This window comes from Carcharodon carcharias, chromosome 2 (assembly GCF_017639515.1).
Source record: "Carcharodon carcharias isolate sCarCar2 chromosome 2, sCarCar2.pri, whole genome shotgun sequence".
NCBI lineage: Eukaryota > Metazoa > Chordata > Chondrichthyes > Lamniformes > Lamnidae > Carcharodon > Carcharodon carcharias.
The window spans coordinates 81,086,220-81,103,228 of NC_054468.1; the positions used below are offsets into that span (position 1 = coordinate 81,086,220).

The 17,009-nt window shown below is 42.8% G+C and overlaps 1 protein-coding gene across 2 annotated transcripts in view; it reads right to left on the reverse strand.

Moving 5' to 3' along the window:
- Positions 1-17,009, reverse strand: part of uggt1 (UDP-glucose glycoprotein glucosyltransferase 1) — a 148,131-nt gene that overhangs the window by 49,090 nt on the left and 82,032 nt on the right. For both annotated transcript variants that reach the window (XM_041213097.1, XM_041213089.1), the window contains 5 exons: positions 14,500-14,595; positions 14,261-14,363; positions 12,994-13,073; positions 6,925-7,114; positions 4,662-4,820 (listed from right to left, as the gene is read on the reverse strand). In XM_041213097.1, the coding sequence (XP_041069031.1) occupies positions 4,662-4,820; positions 6,925-7,114; positions 12,994-13,073; positions 14,261-14,363; positions 14,500-14,595 (628 nt within the window). The remainder of the gene's footprint in view (positions 1-4,661; positions 4,821-6,924; positions 7,115-12,993; positions 13,074-14,260; positions 14,364-14,499; positions 14,596-17,009) is intronic.

The following is a 17,009-nucleotide window of genomic DNA, read 5'->3' on the forward strand; positions in this document are numbered from 1 at the left end:
CTATATTTAGTTTCAGTGCAGACACTTTGGTTTACATGACACACTGCCAAATTTAACTACAAATTTTTCAGGTAAAAAGCAAATTCAACTCCTGCCAATTAAGCTCCCTAGAATTGCCTGTGGACTTTAAATACAAGGTAGAAGAGTTGAGAGTGTAAGTGCAACAAAACAATGGGCTCCAGGATTTTGGAAATGAAAAGTGAAAGATGGGAAGAGTTGAGGAATTAGAATGGGTTATTTTTTGAGCAGGGGGCAACTAACAATAGTTTTGAGTGATGTAGGGATTCAACAAGAGAACAAAAGGGCCATGACATCTGGCCTGTTTTATGCATCGTGTAGGACTGGGACAGGGAGGGAGTGGGCCTGTGTTGGAAGGAAGTGGGGTTCAAGCAGGATCTCAAACTACACAATGGGTAGACCTGTAGGCAAGTGAGTGAAGGTGGAATAGTTGAAGCTGCTGTGCCAGGAGAAAGCGGAAGCAAATCTGGAGCACTGGCACATTCAGGAATAAAGCACTGCAGAGGATAATGCAGGTTTCTTGAGGAACCAGGCGTAAATGGAGTTGCAGGCTTACTTGCTGCCTTGATTACTAGGATCATATGATAATCCAAACTCAATTCAAGAACAGAGCAAGGCCTACAAGTAACATAAAAGAGCATACGGCAGCACCAAGAGCAAGAACAGAATGAGACCAGCAGGCAACATAAAGGAGTGGTGGTGGTAGCAGTGAGAGCAAGAACAGGCCAAGACCAGTGGGGAGCATAGAATAGTGGCAGATATGCAGGTATATAGCCGAAGGACCACATTTGAAAAATATCTTAGTGTGACATCAGAGAGAAGTAGAAGTGGTTGGTCGTGAGTACTTTTCCTCTGTTCTCTTTAAACTTTAAGATCAGAAGCTAAAAATTTCAATCAGGGTGACTATTACAGAATGTGTATGAATAAGAGTATAAGAGGAATGCAGGTCTAGACACATTAATTTTGCTGGGCACTAGGTTTATCTGGTATGGGCGAAGATGTAAATATTGTATTAAGCTTATTGTTTAACTGGTTAAAGTACTTAATTAACTAGGATTAATTGTTGAGTGACATTTCTAAACTTACAACCTAAGTAATTAAATAAAACAAAGATGGCAGGACAGGTAATGTGTTGTAGTTGTAGCATGTGGGTTCTGACAGATACCTTTGAGATCCACAGCAATCACATCTGCACTAAGGGTCTACAGCTTGAGAAACCTCAGGTCAGAGTTGATGAGCTGGAATCCAAACTTCGGGCAGTACGATGCCTCAGGGAAGGGAAAGTTCCCTCAACACTTTGCTCTAGGAGGCAATCACAACCATTAGGTCAGGTACTTGAGATTTGGTCTGTAGTCAGGGACAGGAGGGTGTGACTGCAAAGAAGGAGGTATGGGGATCTATAAAGTAACAACAAAAGAGCCTCAGTCCTTGCCTTAGTCCAACAGATTTGAGGCTCTTGAAGCTTATATGAATTAGAGCGAGTCCTGAAGGCTGTGCTGCCTGCCGGTGCCAGGGTTAAGCACATCTTCTTGGAGCTGGAGAGGAACTTGGAGTGGGAGGGTAAGCATCCAGTTGTTGTGGTCCATGTGGGTATCAACAACATTGGTGCGACCAGGAAAGGGATTCTGCTGAGAGAATATGAGCAAGTAGGAGCAAAATTAAAAAGCAGAACCATAAAGGTAATAATCTCTCGATTATTACCTGAGAATGAGCAAATTGCACAGGGTAAATAAGATCAGAGTTGAACGTGTGTTTCAAAGATTGGTGCGGGAGAAATGGGTTTTAACTCATGGGGCACTGTCACCAGTACAGGGCAAAGAGGGAACTGTACTGTTGAGACAGTCCTCACCTGAGCCAAGCAAGGGCCAATGTCCTGGTGAACTGTAAAACTAGGTCTGTAGAGAAAGCTTTAAACTAAATAATGGGGCAGTCGGGGGGTGGATGGGGAGGGATGACAAAAGGGGATACTTGGGAAGTTAAAGAGAGAGGACAATAATGCTGAGCAGCAATGCAGGTAATGATAACCTGTACAAACATTACAGTGCACCAGCATATAAGATAAGGGTAGGGAAATATAGTAAAAAGACAGAATTAACAGCTCTTCATTTGAATGCTCATAGCATTCGTAACAAGGTGGATGAAATGATAGCACAAATAGAAATAAATGAGAATGAAATGATAACTATTAGAGAGATGTGGTTACAAGGTGACCAAGGCTGGGATCTGAATATTCAAGGTTATTTGACATTTCAGAAGGAAGGAAGAGGAGGTCAGGTAGCTCTGTTAGTAAAGGATGAAATCAGTACAGTAATGATAAATGAAATTAGTTCAGAAGATCAAGATATAGAATCGGTTTGGATGAAGATAAGAAATAGCAAAGAAAGTAGGTTACTGGAGGGTGTCATTTATAGGCCCCTAAAAGTAGCTACAATGTAGGACTGATTATAAATCAAGAAATAACTGCTTGTAAGATAGGTGCTGCAATAATTATAGATGATTTTAATTTTCATATGGAGTGGATGAATCAAACTGACAAAGGTAGCCTGGAGCATGAGCTCATAGAGTGTTTGTTTCTTAGATAGTTTCTTAGAACAATACATTCCAGAACCCAGCAGGGAGCAGGCTATATTAGACTTGCTAACATGTAATGAGACAGGATTAATTAATGGCCTCATAGCAAAAGATCCTTGAAGTAAGAGTGATCACATGATGATGGAATTTCACATTCAGTTTGAGGGTAGAAATGTGGGTCTAAAACTAGTGCTTTAAACTTAAATAAAGGAAATTATAAGGGTCTGAAGACAGAGTTGGCCAAAGTGGATTTGAAAAATAGGTTAAAAAGGAAGACGATAGAGAAGAGATAGCACACATTTAAGGAGATAATTCATAACTCTCAACAAAGATTCATTCCATTGAGAAAAATTATACATAAAGGATGCACCATCTGAGGGTAGCTAAGGATGTTAAGGATGGTGTCAAATTGAAAGAAGAGGCTTACAAGCTGTGAAGATTAGCGGTAGGCCAGACGATTAGGAAAATTTTAGAAACCAGTAAAGGATGACTAAACAAATACGGAAAGGAAAATTAGACTGCGAGAGTAAACAAACAAGAAATATAAAAACATACAGTAAAAGCTTTTTCAAGTATATACAAAGAAAAACATGATTTTGGGAAAGAGCAAGCAGGGTGGATAAAGTGGAACCATGAGATGTAGTGCAATTGGATTTCCAAAAAGCATTCGATGAGGTACCACATAAAAGGTTACTGCACAAGATAAGAGCCCATGATGTTGGGTGTCATATATTACCACAGATAGAGGATTAGTTAAATAACCAGAAAGAGAGAGTCAGGATAAATGGGTCATTTTCAACGTGGCAAACTAGTGAAGTTCCACAGGGATCAGTGCTGGGGCCTGAACTATTTATGATCTATATTAATGACTATGCTGAAGTGACTGACTGTATTACAGCCAAATTTGCTGACAAAAATAGATAGAAAAGCAAGTGGTGAGAAGGATACAAGAAATCTGTAAAGGATTTAGAAAAGGTTCAATGAGTGGACAAAAATTTGGCAGATAGAGTATCATTTAACAAAATGCAAGGTTGTCCACCTTGGCAAGAAGAATGAAAAGCAGAATATTATTTAAATGGAGAGAGACTGCAGAGTGCTGTGGTACAGAGGGATCTGGGTGTCCCCATACATGAATCACAAAAAGTTTGCATACAGATATGGCAAGTAATTATAGGAAGGCAAATGGTGTGTTGGCCTTTATTGCAAGTGAGATGAAATATAAAAGTAAGGAAGTATTGCTACAACTATACAGGGCATTGGTGAGACTACACTTTGAGTACCATGTACAGCTTTGGCTTTCTTACTTAAGAAGGGATATTCTTGCATTGGAAGCAGTTCAGAGAAGGTTCACTAGGCTGATTCCTAGGATGAAGAGGTTGTCTTATGAGGAAAGATTAAGCAGGTTGTGCCTATCTACGTTGGAGTTTTGAAGAATGAGAGGTGATCTTACTGAAACATATAAGGTTCTGAGGGGGCTTGATAGAGTAGATGCTGAGAGGATGTTTCCCCTCTTGAGGGTATCTAGAACTAGGGGCACAGTTTAAAAGTAAAGAATCTCCCCATTTAAGACTGGGGTGAGGAGAAATTTTTCCTCCCAGCGAGTTGTTAGTCTTTGGAATTCTCTTCCAGAGAGAGCAGTGGAGGCTGAGTTTGGTAGATTTTTGATTAACAAGAGAGCCAAGGGTTCTGCGGAGCAGACTGGAAGGGCCAATTGGCCTTCTCCTACTCCTGTTTCTTATGTTCTTATTCTCATTTAAAATAATACTATGAACATCCCACTCAGTTGAAACCTTTGTAGGGAGTGTTGTGGAGCCTGAATCTCAAAGAAATTGGTTTGTTGGAACATGTTTGGTTGACTTTTTTTGGAGTGCAGATGGTGGGGAGGATAGAATCAACTGGAAAGGAGAAAAATAAATTTAACTGATGAAAATGTAAAGGCTATTAATACAAGAGGAAGAAAACATTGGACAGTGACAGCAGTTCATACTTGAGGATAGATGGATTGTGCATCTTATTTCAAAAACTTTGGTCAGGATTCATGTATGTATTTATAAAGAGCTGTGCGCACTTACCAAATTTGCCATTACGATTGTGTCTACGATTTCATGGTTTGCACTGGTGCCCAGCGTAAACTGGAGTCCTCTGGGGGGTTGCCCTGTTGAAACGTCGTAACAATGTCCCTCCAACAAAAGGTACTCCAACTCATACTCTGCCGCCACTCCACCATCAATCTGAAAATGCAGAATAAGGATGAGAGATTTACGTACTTTAAGTCCTCCTTCGGGAATCAATATAAAGGCCTCCATGTTATTGTAACAGCTGTTTAAATTGTGAATCATAGAGCTTTATGGGCAGAATCTTCTGCCTGTCAGGTGGGCCAGTTGGGTGCGAGAGTGGGCACGGGGCCGATCGCCGCCCATGATCGGCTGCGCGCCACCATTTTACGTGGGCAGCCCAATTAAGGCCCACGCAGCGTGATGCGCACCCGGTAGCACGCACACAAAAGAGCACAGAAATCTCCCTGTGGCATGGAACTGCCTAAGGGAGATTAAATTCAGTTTTAAAGTTTGGAAAAAAGATTAAAATTAATCAGACATGTCCCCTCATGTGACAGTATCACATGATGGGACATCTTTATGGATTGTCAAAAAAAATTCTCCTTGGCTTCTCCTTGGCTGGCGTCACTGCCGGGGATCCGTACTGTCAGGGAAGGGTGACTCAATTTAAATCCCATTCATATTTAACAGGTCCTCAGTTCATGCACTAACACCAGACCCAGACCATGAGGCCTTCTTTTTACCTCAACAGTGGAGAGCCTTGTTCTTCCGACAAATGCAGCTGTCTTCTGGACTTCTCACGTTACATGGTTCAGGCTGGTCACCATTAAGCATGCCGGGAAGCACAACCCTCTTCCAACACGGAGTGCTTGGGTAGAGCTGGGGTCCTGAGTAGGCCAAGCCAGTGGTGTATCCAGCCTGACATGGGTCACCAATTGCACTTCCTCACCCCAATCCCTCCCCTGCCCTCAGGGGTCTGCATGACCGACCCTGTAATAAGCTGTGATTGTCCTACACTCTGACACAGCACTCACCCTGCACAAGATAAGTCACCGGTGGCTTAACACAGTTTCACTAGAAGCAAAGGGAGAACAAATTAGTCCCCTCCAGTTCACTGAGAGTGGTTCATGCTGTGAACACAGACATGGACAGCAGCCGGGTCCGGCCTGACGCGAGGCTGAGTGGCTGAAGCTGTCCCTAAACAATTTTCTCACTGATTCCACCAGCACATCCTAGAGTTCCCCAAAACCCATAAACTAAATCTTGAGCAACGGCTCCCCAAGGCTTGCTATGGTGAGATTGCCTCCTTTTCTTCTCATTTTCCACTTTTCCACTTCTTCTCCTTGGCCACTTGGAGCATATGAAAAAAAACGTCTGGTGATAGTGCAGCTGAAAGTCTCCTACAGACAGCCATGAGACCATCCAAAATAACCTGCTCCAATCATAGGTTCCATCCCTGGAGGATCATCAATAGCAAGAGGAAGGGAACCTGAGATTGGAGGAGCTGCAGCAGCCAGCATGAGATACAGAATTTGTGATTGGAGGAGCAGCTCTTTCTCCCACGCTGGCTGGTCCTCTAATTACAGCTCTGCAGTCAGTTCCCACTCTCACTGACAGCAAAGTTGCAAATTCTTTTAAGCCCTGTACCAGCCCCAAGGGGCAGAACATATATGTAAAACAGCGAAGTTCCAAAATACCAATATCAGAAATCCACCAAATGGCAGAAATGTCTTGTCCCTGACCACCCATTCCGGCAATGCTTTCCAAATCATCATAACTCATTGCGTAGCAGAAATTCTAATCTCCTTGCTGCTTCTTTTGTCAATTATCTTAAATATGTACCTTCTGGTTACCTCCCAGCGAAAACCTTTTCTCCTTATTCACACTTATCAAAACGCCTCAATATTTAGCAGCTCTATTAAATCATCCCTTAACCTCATTGTTCCAAAGGAGAACTGTCTCAGTTTCTCTAACCTCTCGACATAAGGTAAATCTCCTCTGCGCTCTCTCCGAGGCTTTGGTATCCCTTCTAAAAGTGTGGTGCCAGAAATGGACACAAAACCCTAGTTAAGTGCTAACCAATGATTTCAAAGTTTAGAGTAGCTTTACTGCATCACTGAATAGGATTTTATTTTTTAATTTTTACTACCCATCCCCCTACATTTTTTGTACAAAATGCTACTATTCCAACACCAATTAACCGTTTCACTTTATCAAGACTCTACATCTGTATATTGGTCACGCTAGCCTGGACTTCCAAATATCTAAAAAGACACACCTCCTTTAGGTAAATATTATCGAGATCATAAGAAGTATGGACAGACTCCACCATCCAGCTTTCAGGGGTGTTGATGATAAGAGTGAAGAGGGGAGACTGAGGCATGTCCAAAAATTTGGCCACTGGTCCAGAAGCAAAGCTGCCAGATGCTGTGAAAGTAATCTCAGGTTCTAGAACATATCGGTAGATGCTGCAAAATGGAGGGGAGAATTTCAGTTGAGGTCCTCCTATATTTATAAATCCAGAAACATTTCATTCTCTGTTTACAACTTAAAACTAAAGCAAAAATGAAGGTCAAGATATGTACAAAATATTAGATTTTTCATTCTGGTAACTATTTCTTTTAATCAGCATTGTAGGTAGCAAACTGAAGAGCACTGAAGGCTTCAGACACAATCCTGTTTTCAAAACAGATGTACAGAATAGATAAAAGTGGTAACATAAATGGTAATATGCAAGCTTTAGAACATCAAAATTTCAATTCTAACCTTACAAAATGCTTAACATTATATAACATATTTAGGCTTATAAATTGGATCATGCCTGAATCAGAACATGATCCTGGTGCAACACACATTGCAGCACCATGGCAAGCTGGCCTGCCAGCCTCTTTTTCTCATTAGAAACAAGTCGTGAGCAATGATTCTGTCTCAAGATTGGCTAGGTCAGACAGGGCTGGGGGGTCTGGTGGGGGTGGTAATGTTGGGTAAGGGCACAGAAGCAATTGCGAAGGAACCAAATATCTCCCTACATCTTTAATGAGAAGTCATTTTGGTTCTACAAAGAGGGGACCCGAATCATCAGCAAAATTGGATTGCGCGTGACCACATTCATGCATGCTGCAAACATATTCTTTAAGTTATCAGCTGTCAGCAGTTCTTAAAGCGACCAGTGAAGGCTGTCATTAGAAAGGTGACACAACTTTTCACCTTGTCTCATTATGGAGAAAGAGTGCTCCATTTTTTAATTATTATTCATTCTTCAGGTGTGAGCATCGGTGACAAGGCCAACATTTATTGCCTATGCCCAACTTCCCTTGAGAAGGTGCTGGTGTGGGTAACTACTCGGAACTATCCGAGGACTATCCACTGACCATGGGCAGAATTTTGCCCTTGATGGGCAGGCAGGTCTCACCGGCTTGGCGGTGGGCGGGCAGCCGATCGTCGCCGCTGAAACAGGCCCCGCCGCTGCCGAAACGGGCCCAGCCGCCATTTTAAGTGAGCAGGCCAATTAAGGACTGCCCGACAGAGCTATGCACTTCCTGTGCGAAGGAGAGGGATTCCCCAACTGTCACAGTGCGCTCTTTCACGCATGCGCACAAAAGAGCGCAGATCTCCCTGAGACTAAGTGCTGTCTTAGGGAGGTCACTGACAGTGTTTCAAACTTCAAAAGTAGAATAATAAAAAAATTATCATGTCCCCCTCATGTGACAATGTCACATAAGATAGGACATGTCAATAAATATCACAAAAACTTTATTAAACTTTTTTAAAACAGACATGAAAGCTCATCCCGCCAGTGGATGAGGTTTCATGTTTTTTCAGAAGCCCACTGGGGCTCCTGGCCTGCTCACCAGTCTTAAAGTTGCATGGGCAGGGCCTTTAATTGGCTTAATGATCCTATCAATGACCTCAATTGGCCATTGACAGGTCAGCGGGCGGATAGCTGGTCACGCTGTCCGCCTGCCTTCCTGAATATTTAAATGGAGCAGGATGACGTCGGGGACCTGCGTCATTTTTGCGTCAGCGAGCGGGCCCCACCCCCAGCTTGCCGATGGAAAAATTCTGCCCCATCTGGCACAGGACACTGATGTACAACCAATGCACACGTGGACAGCATGTGGGTAAGAGAACCATGTAGGGAGAGGTGCAGGGGGGATGGAAGAGGCGCAGGGGTGGGTGGAAGAGGCGCAGGGGTGGGTGGAAGAGGCGCAGGGGTGGGTGGAAGAGGCGCAGGGGTGGGTGGAAGAGGCGCAGGGGTGGGTGGAAGAGGCGCAGGGGTGGGTGGAAGAGGCGCAGGGGTGGGTGGAAGAGGCGCAGGGGTGGGTGGAAGAGGCGCAGGGGTGGGTGGAAGAGGCGCAGGGGTGGGTGGAAGAGGCGCAGGGGTGGGTGGAAGAGGCGCAGGGGTGGGTGGAAGAGGCGCAGGGGTGGGTGGAAGAGGCGCAGGGGTGGGTGGAAGAGGCGCAGGGGTGGGTGGAAGAGGCGCAGGGGTGGGTGGAAGAGGCGCAGGGGTGGGTGGAAGAGGCGCAGGGGTGGGTGGAAGAGGCGTAGGGGTGGGTGGAAGAGGCGCAGGGGTGGGTGGAAGAGGCGCAGGGGTGGGTGGAAGAGGCGCAGGGGTGGGTGGAAGAGAAGTAGGCAGGGGCATGGAAGAGGAGCAGAAAGCCTTTGTCTGCCCTAATGTTGTTATGCAGTACTGACCCAGCAAATGTGGCATGGCTGGTGGGAAACTGCTCACTGTCTTGCAGGATCAGTTACGGACTGCACCACCTCAGCATGGGCAGCAGCAGTCTGGGCTGGCTGGTTGACAGGCATCAGCTAGATCACCAGCACAGCAGAGTCACTACAGTACGAGGATAAATGCTGTTACCCTGAGAGAATACAACAGACTTTTGGCTCCACGTAGCCACTACCCCGGGGTAGCACTTCAGTGATCTTAGTAATCTGCTGATGCACAGGTTACTGGATCTCGGCAAGACTGTGCAAGCCCCTTTGAACGCTGTTTTCCACAGCTATGATATTGAGCTTGCATGACAGCTAACTACACTTGCCTGACTTTGCTTTGAGCTTCCTATGCAGCACTCATTGGGTGCCTTTTGCTTGTGCTACATTGGAAGCTGACACATCAACCATCAGACACTGCATCATGGTGGTGTTTGCAAATCTCTATTTTTTTATTCGTTCGTGGGATGTGGACATCACTGACTGGGCCAGCATTTATTGCCCATCGCTAATTACCCTTGAAAACTGAATGGCTTGCTAGACCATTTCACAGGGTATTTAAGGGTCAACCACATTACTGTGGGTCTGAAGTCACATGTAGGCCAGACCAGGTAAAGACAGCAGATTTCCTTCCCTAAAGAACATTAGAGAACTAGATGGGTTTTTACGACAATCGACAATGGTTTCATAGTCATCATTAGGCTTTTAATTCCAGGTTTTTCATTGAATTCAAATTTCACCATCTGCCGTGGTGGGATTCGAACTCAGGTCCCCAGAGAATTACCCTAGGTATCTGAAGTACTAGTCCAATTGTAATACCACTACTCCACCGCCTCCGCATGGAGGAGTCTCGATGAGACTCCTCCATGCTAAATAGTTATGCGACCGCCAAGCAGTCCACGTCCAACTTCTTAGAGGTACAGCCACACAAGACTGAGCAATAACAGGTCTGTGAAGCCCTTAGGTGTCCGGGGTTGCACGCATGCTGCACTGAATGGATCATCGTGCCTACCCTAAGCCGCCAGGTGTGGGTAACCCGTTGAACCCTATTTATGAAAGGGATTGGAAATAGTAATTATTTCCCATGAACGTTCGAAGGCGATCAGATGCTGTCGTAATTCCGACCATAAATGATGCTGACTAACGATCCGGCAGCATTTTTCCCATGGCCCGCCGAGCAGCTTCCGGGAAACCAAAGCCTTTGGGTTTTGGGGGGAGTATGACTGCAAAGCCGAAATCTTCTCAGAGGGCAGAATTTTTCCATTGGCAAGGTAGGGGTGGGACCCGCTCGCCGACGCAGGATGACGTCGGGGGGAACTCCTGACGTCATCCCGCCCCATTTAAATATTCAGGAAGGCAGGCGGACAGCGAAATCAGCTGTCCGCCCGCCAACCTGTCAATGGCCAATTGAGACCATTGACAGGGTAGTTAAACCAATTAAAGGTCCTGCCCGTCCAACCTTAAGGTTGGTGGGCAGGCCAGGAGCCCCAGCGAGTTTCTGAAAAAACATGAAACCTGATCCACCAGTGGGATGAGGTTTCATGTCTGTTTTTAAAAAGTTTAATAAAGTTTCTGTGCTTTTTATTAACATGTTCCATCTCGTGTGACATTGTCAGATGAGGGGGACATGTTAATAATTTTTTTTTCTACTTTTGAAGTTTACAAACCTTTCACCGATCTCCCTGAGACAGCACTTAGTCTCAGGGAGATGTGCGCTCTAACGCCCGCACAGCCTGCCCACTTAAAATAGCAGCGGGGCCCGGTTCAGCGGCGGCGATCGGCTGCACAGCCGCCGCTGGGTTGGTCAGGCCCGTCCGCCCATCAAAGGAAAAATTCTGCCCATAAACTTAGCCACTACTTTTATGCTAGAAAAAATGGGCTTGAAGCTCTGTGCAAAAGCTATGTGCAAGGATGGTGCTTGACTCCTCTATGCTCCGTGAAGGTGCTCTCTGGCAGGCCAGCCAATGCACGAACCATTTGTGTGTGCATAACCGTCAGCCTTTTCCTCTATGCTGCAGAAGGACCAAATCAGGTACAGAAGAGAAATAAAAGGAGGGAAAGAAAGATTGGATTGAGAAAGAGAAAAGACACAGAGGAAATGTGAAAGAACTATATCTAAAGTTTGACATTTTAAAATCTCTAATGACAATTAAAGCCTAAAGGAAAGAGACTCCATAAAAATCATAGCTTATTTTCAGTGCCAGATAGTTGACTGGCAGGAATTAACACTTACCTCATTATCAAGAGTACTTAGACTGAAATGAACAAGATTCAACTTTGTGACAAATTTCGTTTGTATCTACTGTGCAATACCTGCAGCTGATGGAATTTGCCATTAGTTATGTGCAAATCAGGCAGCGACCTTAAGTGAGGGGTAAATATGGAGTTGAACTCAAAAATCCAAAAGTTACTGTCCATGTTGCACCACTCTACTTTTAGCTTAGCAAAATCATCTCGCTGACTCTCAGGGTGACAGCATTTATCCTTTAAAGTTTTTAAAAATGACATCTAATCTAAACAGCTTTTGCCCTCTGAATATAATTCTAAAGTGTTTTCGCAAGGAACTGGTTCATTCAATACGAAACTATTTCTTAACAAACCTGTTCAATAGAAATGTATAATGTGTCGCTCATTAGACAAATGTTATATATTTTAATTATCTGATTTTAATGATCTGCATGCTGTCTTGAAATGGATTCAGGCATCATTGCTGCTCAATACATTTAAGGAACAATTAAAGCCAATTAATCCAAGTTACAGAAAACTGTTTTGATTCATCTGACAATCCCTATGTGCATATTCCAGGGAAGTGTTATCTTTACAGCTGAAAAACAGGAGCTTGCTGACAGGGGAGAATTTTTTTTCCACGATCTATCAGTCAACAGGTGGAAGAATTCCCAGAACCTAAAGCATGGGTTGGTCACTGAAATAGCAATTAAATTCATTGGTTTATTCATCAATATCAAGATTTCTGAAGTAAATCCAAAACCCAAATTTATTAAGTGTAATTAGTCAATAGGGTACATTCTATTTGCATTTATATTATATTGTACTTTTAATATATGTTTCGTATAGCTATCTGTTTGGAAACACTGCTCCAGATTTCATGAATGCACTGATCCAGAGTTGAATGGCAGAGGGTAGGAGAATAACTGTCCTCGATATGAGGCAGCATTTGACAGAGCATGACTTCAAGACACCCTCACAAAAATGAAATCACTAAAGGGTCAAGGAGAAAATCTCCATGTTGAAATCATACTTAGTGCAAAGAAAAATGCTTGTGGCGAGCATGAAGACCGTTCATCAAAACCCATAATATTGATGCAAGAGTTCCTCACGACAGCCCAGTCACCTTCAGCTCTTCATCAAAGACTGTCCCTTCATTATGTCAACAATATCACTGTTGACTAATGTTTCCACTGCACTCTGCTCCATTCTCTACACTATTCACTTCTGTGCTGATATTTTGCAAGCCTGTTCTTTGTTAAGCTCACTAACCCCACGTGACCTGGGAAAAAATACTCCCTTTTTTGACTTGTCGCGACAGCTTAGAAGGCTGCAAAAGTGCAGAAACTTCATGTGTGTACAGATTTTCACTGGTTCTTTTACCTGATGCAGGAAGAGTTCTTACCTTTTTAGAGGCATTTCAGAAAGCTTTGGTTGACAGTTCATAAACACACGCAGATTCACGTTGACCAGCTGGTTTAGAACCTGTGAAGATTGAAAACATCTTGTATGCTTTAAGAGTGCAAGTGAAAAAATATCTGGAGCAGAGCCAAACCTGACAGAACAATGGATGAAATCACCATCATCTGTTCTGTAACGGTTCCACAGGATAACTAGCTGCATTAATGGGATTCTCTTTTGAAGGAGAGACAAATTAAATTGCTACTCTGAATAAAATTAACATTTTGGGACAGTAATACTGACCACTATTTGTCCAAAATAACTTATGAATTCGGAAAAGCAAGGACAAATGTGGGGAGTCCTCTTGTTCATTGTTTTTGAGGCATCCATGGTCTCATCAGAGCAGTGAACTGACACTTGAACAGTTCCCTGATTTTTGCCTACATCACCCTGCTCAGAAAGCCAACCACTTATCAATCAAACTCGGCATGAAACAGGGCTTCCTGACACCTGTTAGGATCTTAGATCAAATTGTAATACAGTTGTAGTTTAATTTAAAACAGTGTTCATGATTTACTTTTCCAGTTCCACTTAGCAATTTACTCGTATTACGTCTCGTTTGTTTCCTTTCAAAGCAGATGAGTCTGAGCTTTACATCCTATCCTCACTGCTTAGTTATCTGACATTAGGGATCAGGCTTGAGGTTCCTCTCAATCACCTCAAATACTTATATGCTATCCTCATGTCTTGGTGAACTCAAGTGAACGCAGTATGCCAGACATCTACTGACCAGACAACTATACAGTTTCAGCAATGTGGCCTCAGATTATCAATTCAGTTATATGGTTCAGTATTGTTAGTCTTATTGATTGCTGCCCCACAATGACCTCATCAGTGCTAAATTAAGTTTTATTTCAAACTGCATGCTGCTAAATAGAGGCAATTCATTGAAGGTGTAATACTTGGTTATATTGAGTCACATATAAGGTGTGATATAATGCAATTCTCTCTTTCAATCACTTGCCCCAAGCTATGCTCCCCTTCATTCCCGTTGCAACAATTTCTACTCCAGCCTGCCTAACAGATGCAGTTATGTCTCTTACATTTGCAAAGCCTGAATACTTTTGTACTGGGCATTCTCAAAGGGTATTTTTAAGTCAAACATTAACCTACACATCATGAAGCAGAAATTTCTAAAGGCAATAGTTTCTGCAATGGAATGGCACAGTGATGTATGCACAGAAGGACACAGCAGAAACAGCTCCACTTACCAAAAGGAACGAGGAAAGCCGTTGAGCATCTCTGGTCACTGGGTCGATTATGGCCATCACTTCAAAGTAAACCTGTTCTTCTTTGGGCCGTAATTTAATAGCACTATAAAACATCAGAGGTATTGCTACACAAACATAAGTCAATTGCTGGAAATAGTTTTTTTTTAAAAAAATTGAGTTTGAGGTTAGCAAAGTTAGGTACATCACAATGAAAACTGAGTTTACTGCCTAGCGCTCACCTCGATTGTCCTTCAAAGAATTGGAGGTCGATCCTTGCTTCTCCTTTCGACTTTGATGACAGCAGAGAATCCACTTTCATTACGAGATCACTAGCACTGGGAGAAAGAAAGAAAAGGCTGATGAATTTAAATACCACATTGAGACCAAAGGTCATTTAATAGTCAACCTCAAAAAATCTATACCAGGAATAAAATATTATTTTCTCAGCACCTTTCACAGTCATATTCTTAATTACACGTTTGCAGTATTGAAAAAGTACCTCAATTTAGAAAAATGAAAGGCACACTGCAATTGGAGATAAGCACTTGTAATTAATCATTTGGAAGGTGCTATATAAACAATCAATAGGGTTTATGAAATGTGTTTTAAATGCTTTTCAGTAAAAAGTTCAATTTGTCTTAAAATATGTAATTATAATTTGTATTAATAATACTCTGCACAGTTAAGACAAAGTTTATTTCAATATTTAAAAAACAAGTATCAAAGCCAGTGTATAAGTACTATGGATAAAAAACTGGAATGTAGGAGATAGATCAGTTTTACAACATTAAAATCAGCACAACATAGGCTATTTTGAACAAGAGTTAACTTCAAATAAAGTCTGAAAAATTCAAAAGAATAGAGGCCCTGATGAAGCCAAGAACATAGCCGAGCTACGAGAAGTTCAAGCCATGATTAGAACGTATGATGAAATAAGAAACCAGTCGTACTGTCATCAAAGAGAGAAAACCAGCCTCAGCTCCTTAAATCTCATCACAGCGTCTTATTAGGGCTGCAGTTTGTGATGTTAAAATGTTGTACCATTCATTTTCATCCTCCAATTTTTTCTGGTTGACTTGGAAAGAGCATGAGATGGGCATTTCCTCCCTGTATCAATTTGCTTTCTGCAGTGGAATCTACTTTGAATTTCAGCAGATGAAAATGATCACAGCTGCTGGCAGTAGCTACTGTCAAATTATTCACTATTCCTCCAGCTGTGTGGTTAATTGATATTTCACTTCAATGATCTCTGACATTGTGTAATCTGAATTACCTATTCTCCCTCCAGATACAGTTGATTGCATTTTGTGAAGTAGGTATTCATCCGTAGATACCTTTATATGGCTCAATGCTATGTCTGGTATACTGCTCTGTATTATCTTTGGAATATTTTAAAATGAAGAACATTCCTAAATGGATGGTTGTTGTAGAATTATATTGATTAGAACATTAAACATCAATGCTCAGCAAGTGCAATTATACATGCAGTTTGTCATCATCTAAACTCAGAGGTGATTATACTCAATCACAATTTTTTTTTTTATAAATACACCAGTTTGACATTGCTCACTGAAAACTTGGAACATGCAGAACGTTGCGGATCTGGGAGAAGATAAGAGGTGGAGGTTCGAGTCTGTACACTTCAAGCAGGCATGATTCTGCAAGCAGTGAGTTCAAGATAAATTACTTTACAATGGTAAAAGTGTTCGTCTATACAAAATACTTGAATGGTCTCCAGTTATCTCTGTTTCTTTGTTAACCTCTAGTTGATTTTGCATCTTCTTCTGTCTTCAAATTCTTTCATTTTCTGCCTGGTTGTCATACTTCCTTGCTTCTGATGTTTAACTGTCCGTTCTGTTTTTTAACTGTTTTTTGTCTTTTTTTTAAAGCATGTCTCCAATGTCACTATGGCTCACACAAGTGGTCACGCACTGAGATAAATCATTAATTATCTTATCTAGGGAATGCAGGAAAATGGGAAGCAATATCTGCTCTTGGAAGTTGGGGCACAGCAAGCCTGTCGGAGAGGTGATGCAGCACAGCCAAATGAGAGGAAGGCGGCAGGGGTCAAATTGAGGACAGGAAAGACTGGAGGCAGGAAAGTATAAGGAGCTGCAGTTGGCAGGAAGTCACAGCCTAGTGTTCCAATTAAGGGTAAAGGAGAGAAACACCTGGGTTATGTACCTAATCACAGGAAATGAAATGCCAGAATTTAAGATCAATGGGATTGCAGTTTAGAAACTGGGTGAACTTTCAGGGGTTTGGGTGAGGTTAGAAGGGGGTGGAGGCTAAGCTTTGCATCCCTCATTTGGTGGAATGAGGCTTTGGAGCACGCGGAGCAAATAATTTGAGGCCTTCAAGCATGATTAGTGAGCAGTGGGAGGGGGAAAGGGAAAAAGAAAAATCACTCACAGGGGAATCTGAAAACTTGAAGCATGCAGAACGTTGCGGATCTGGGGGAAGCTAATAGGTGGAGGCTCGAGTCTGTACACTTCAAGCAGGCATGATTCTGCAAGCAGTGAGTAGGGATTGAAGCTAGGATTGTGGAGAGACTGGTAGCAAATGGTCAGGAGGTCGTAGCTTGGGACCAGTGCCAGCAGTTCAGGCATGGCAGAAGTGGATTTGGGTTGAAGTGAAACATGAAGTAATAAGTGTAGGTGCAATGGAGAAGGGCAGGGTTGTGGGAGCAGAGGTCAAGGTAGAAGCTTGCAACAACGAGGAGCCCAAGGCCACTGCATGACGATGCAGC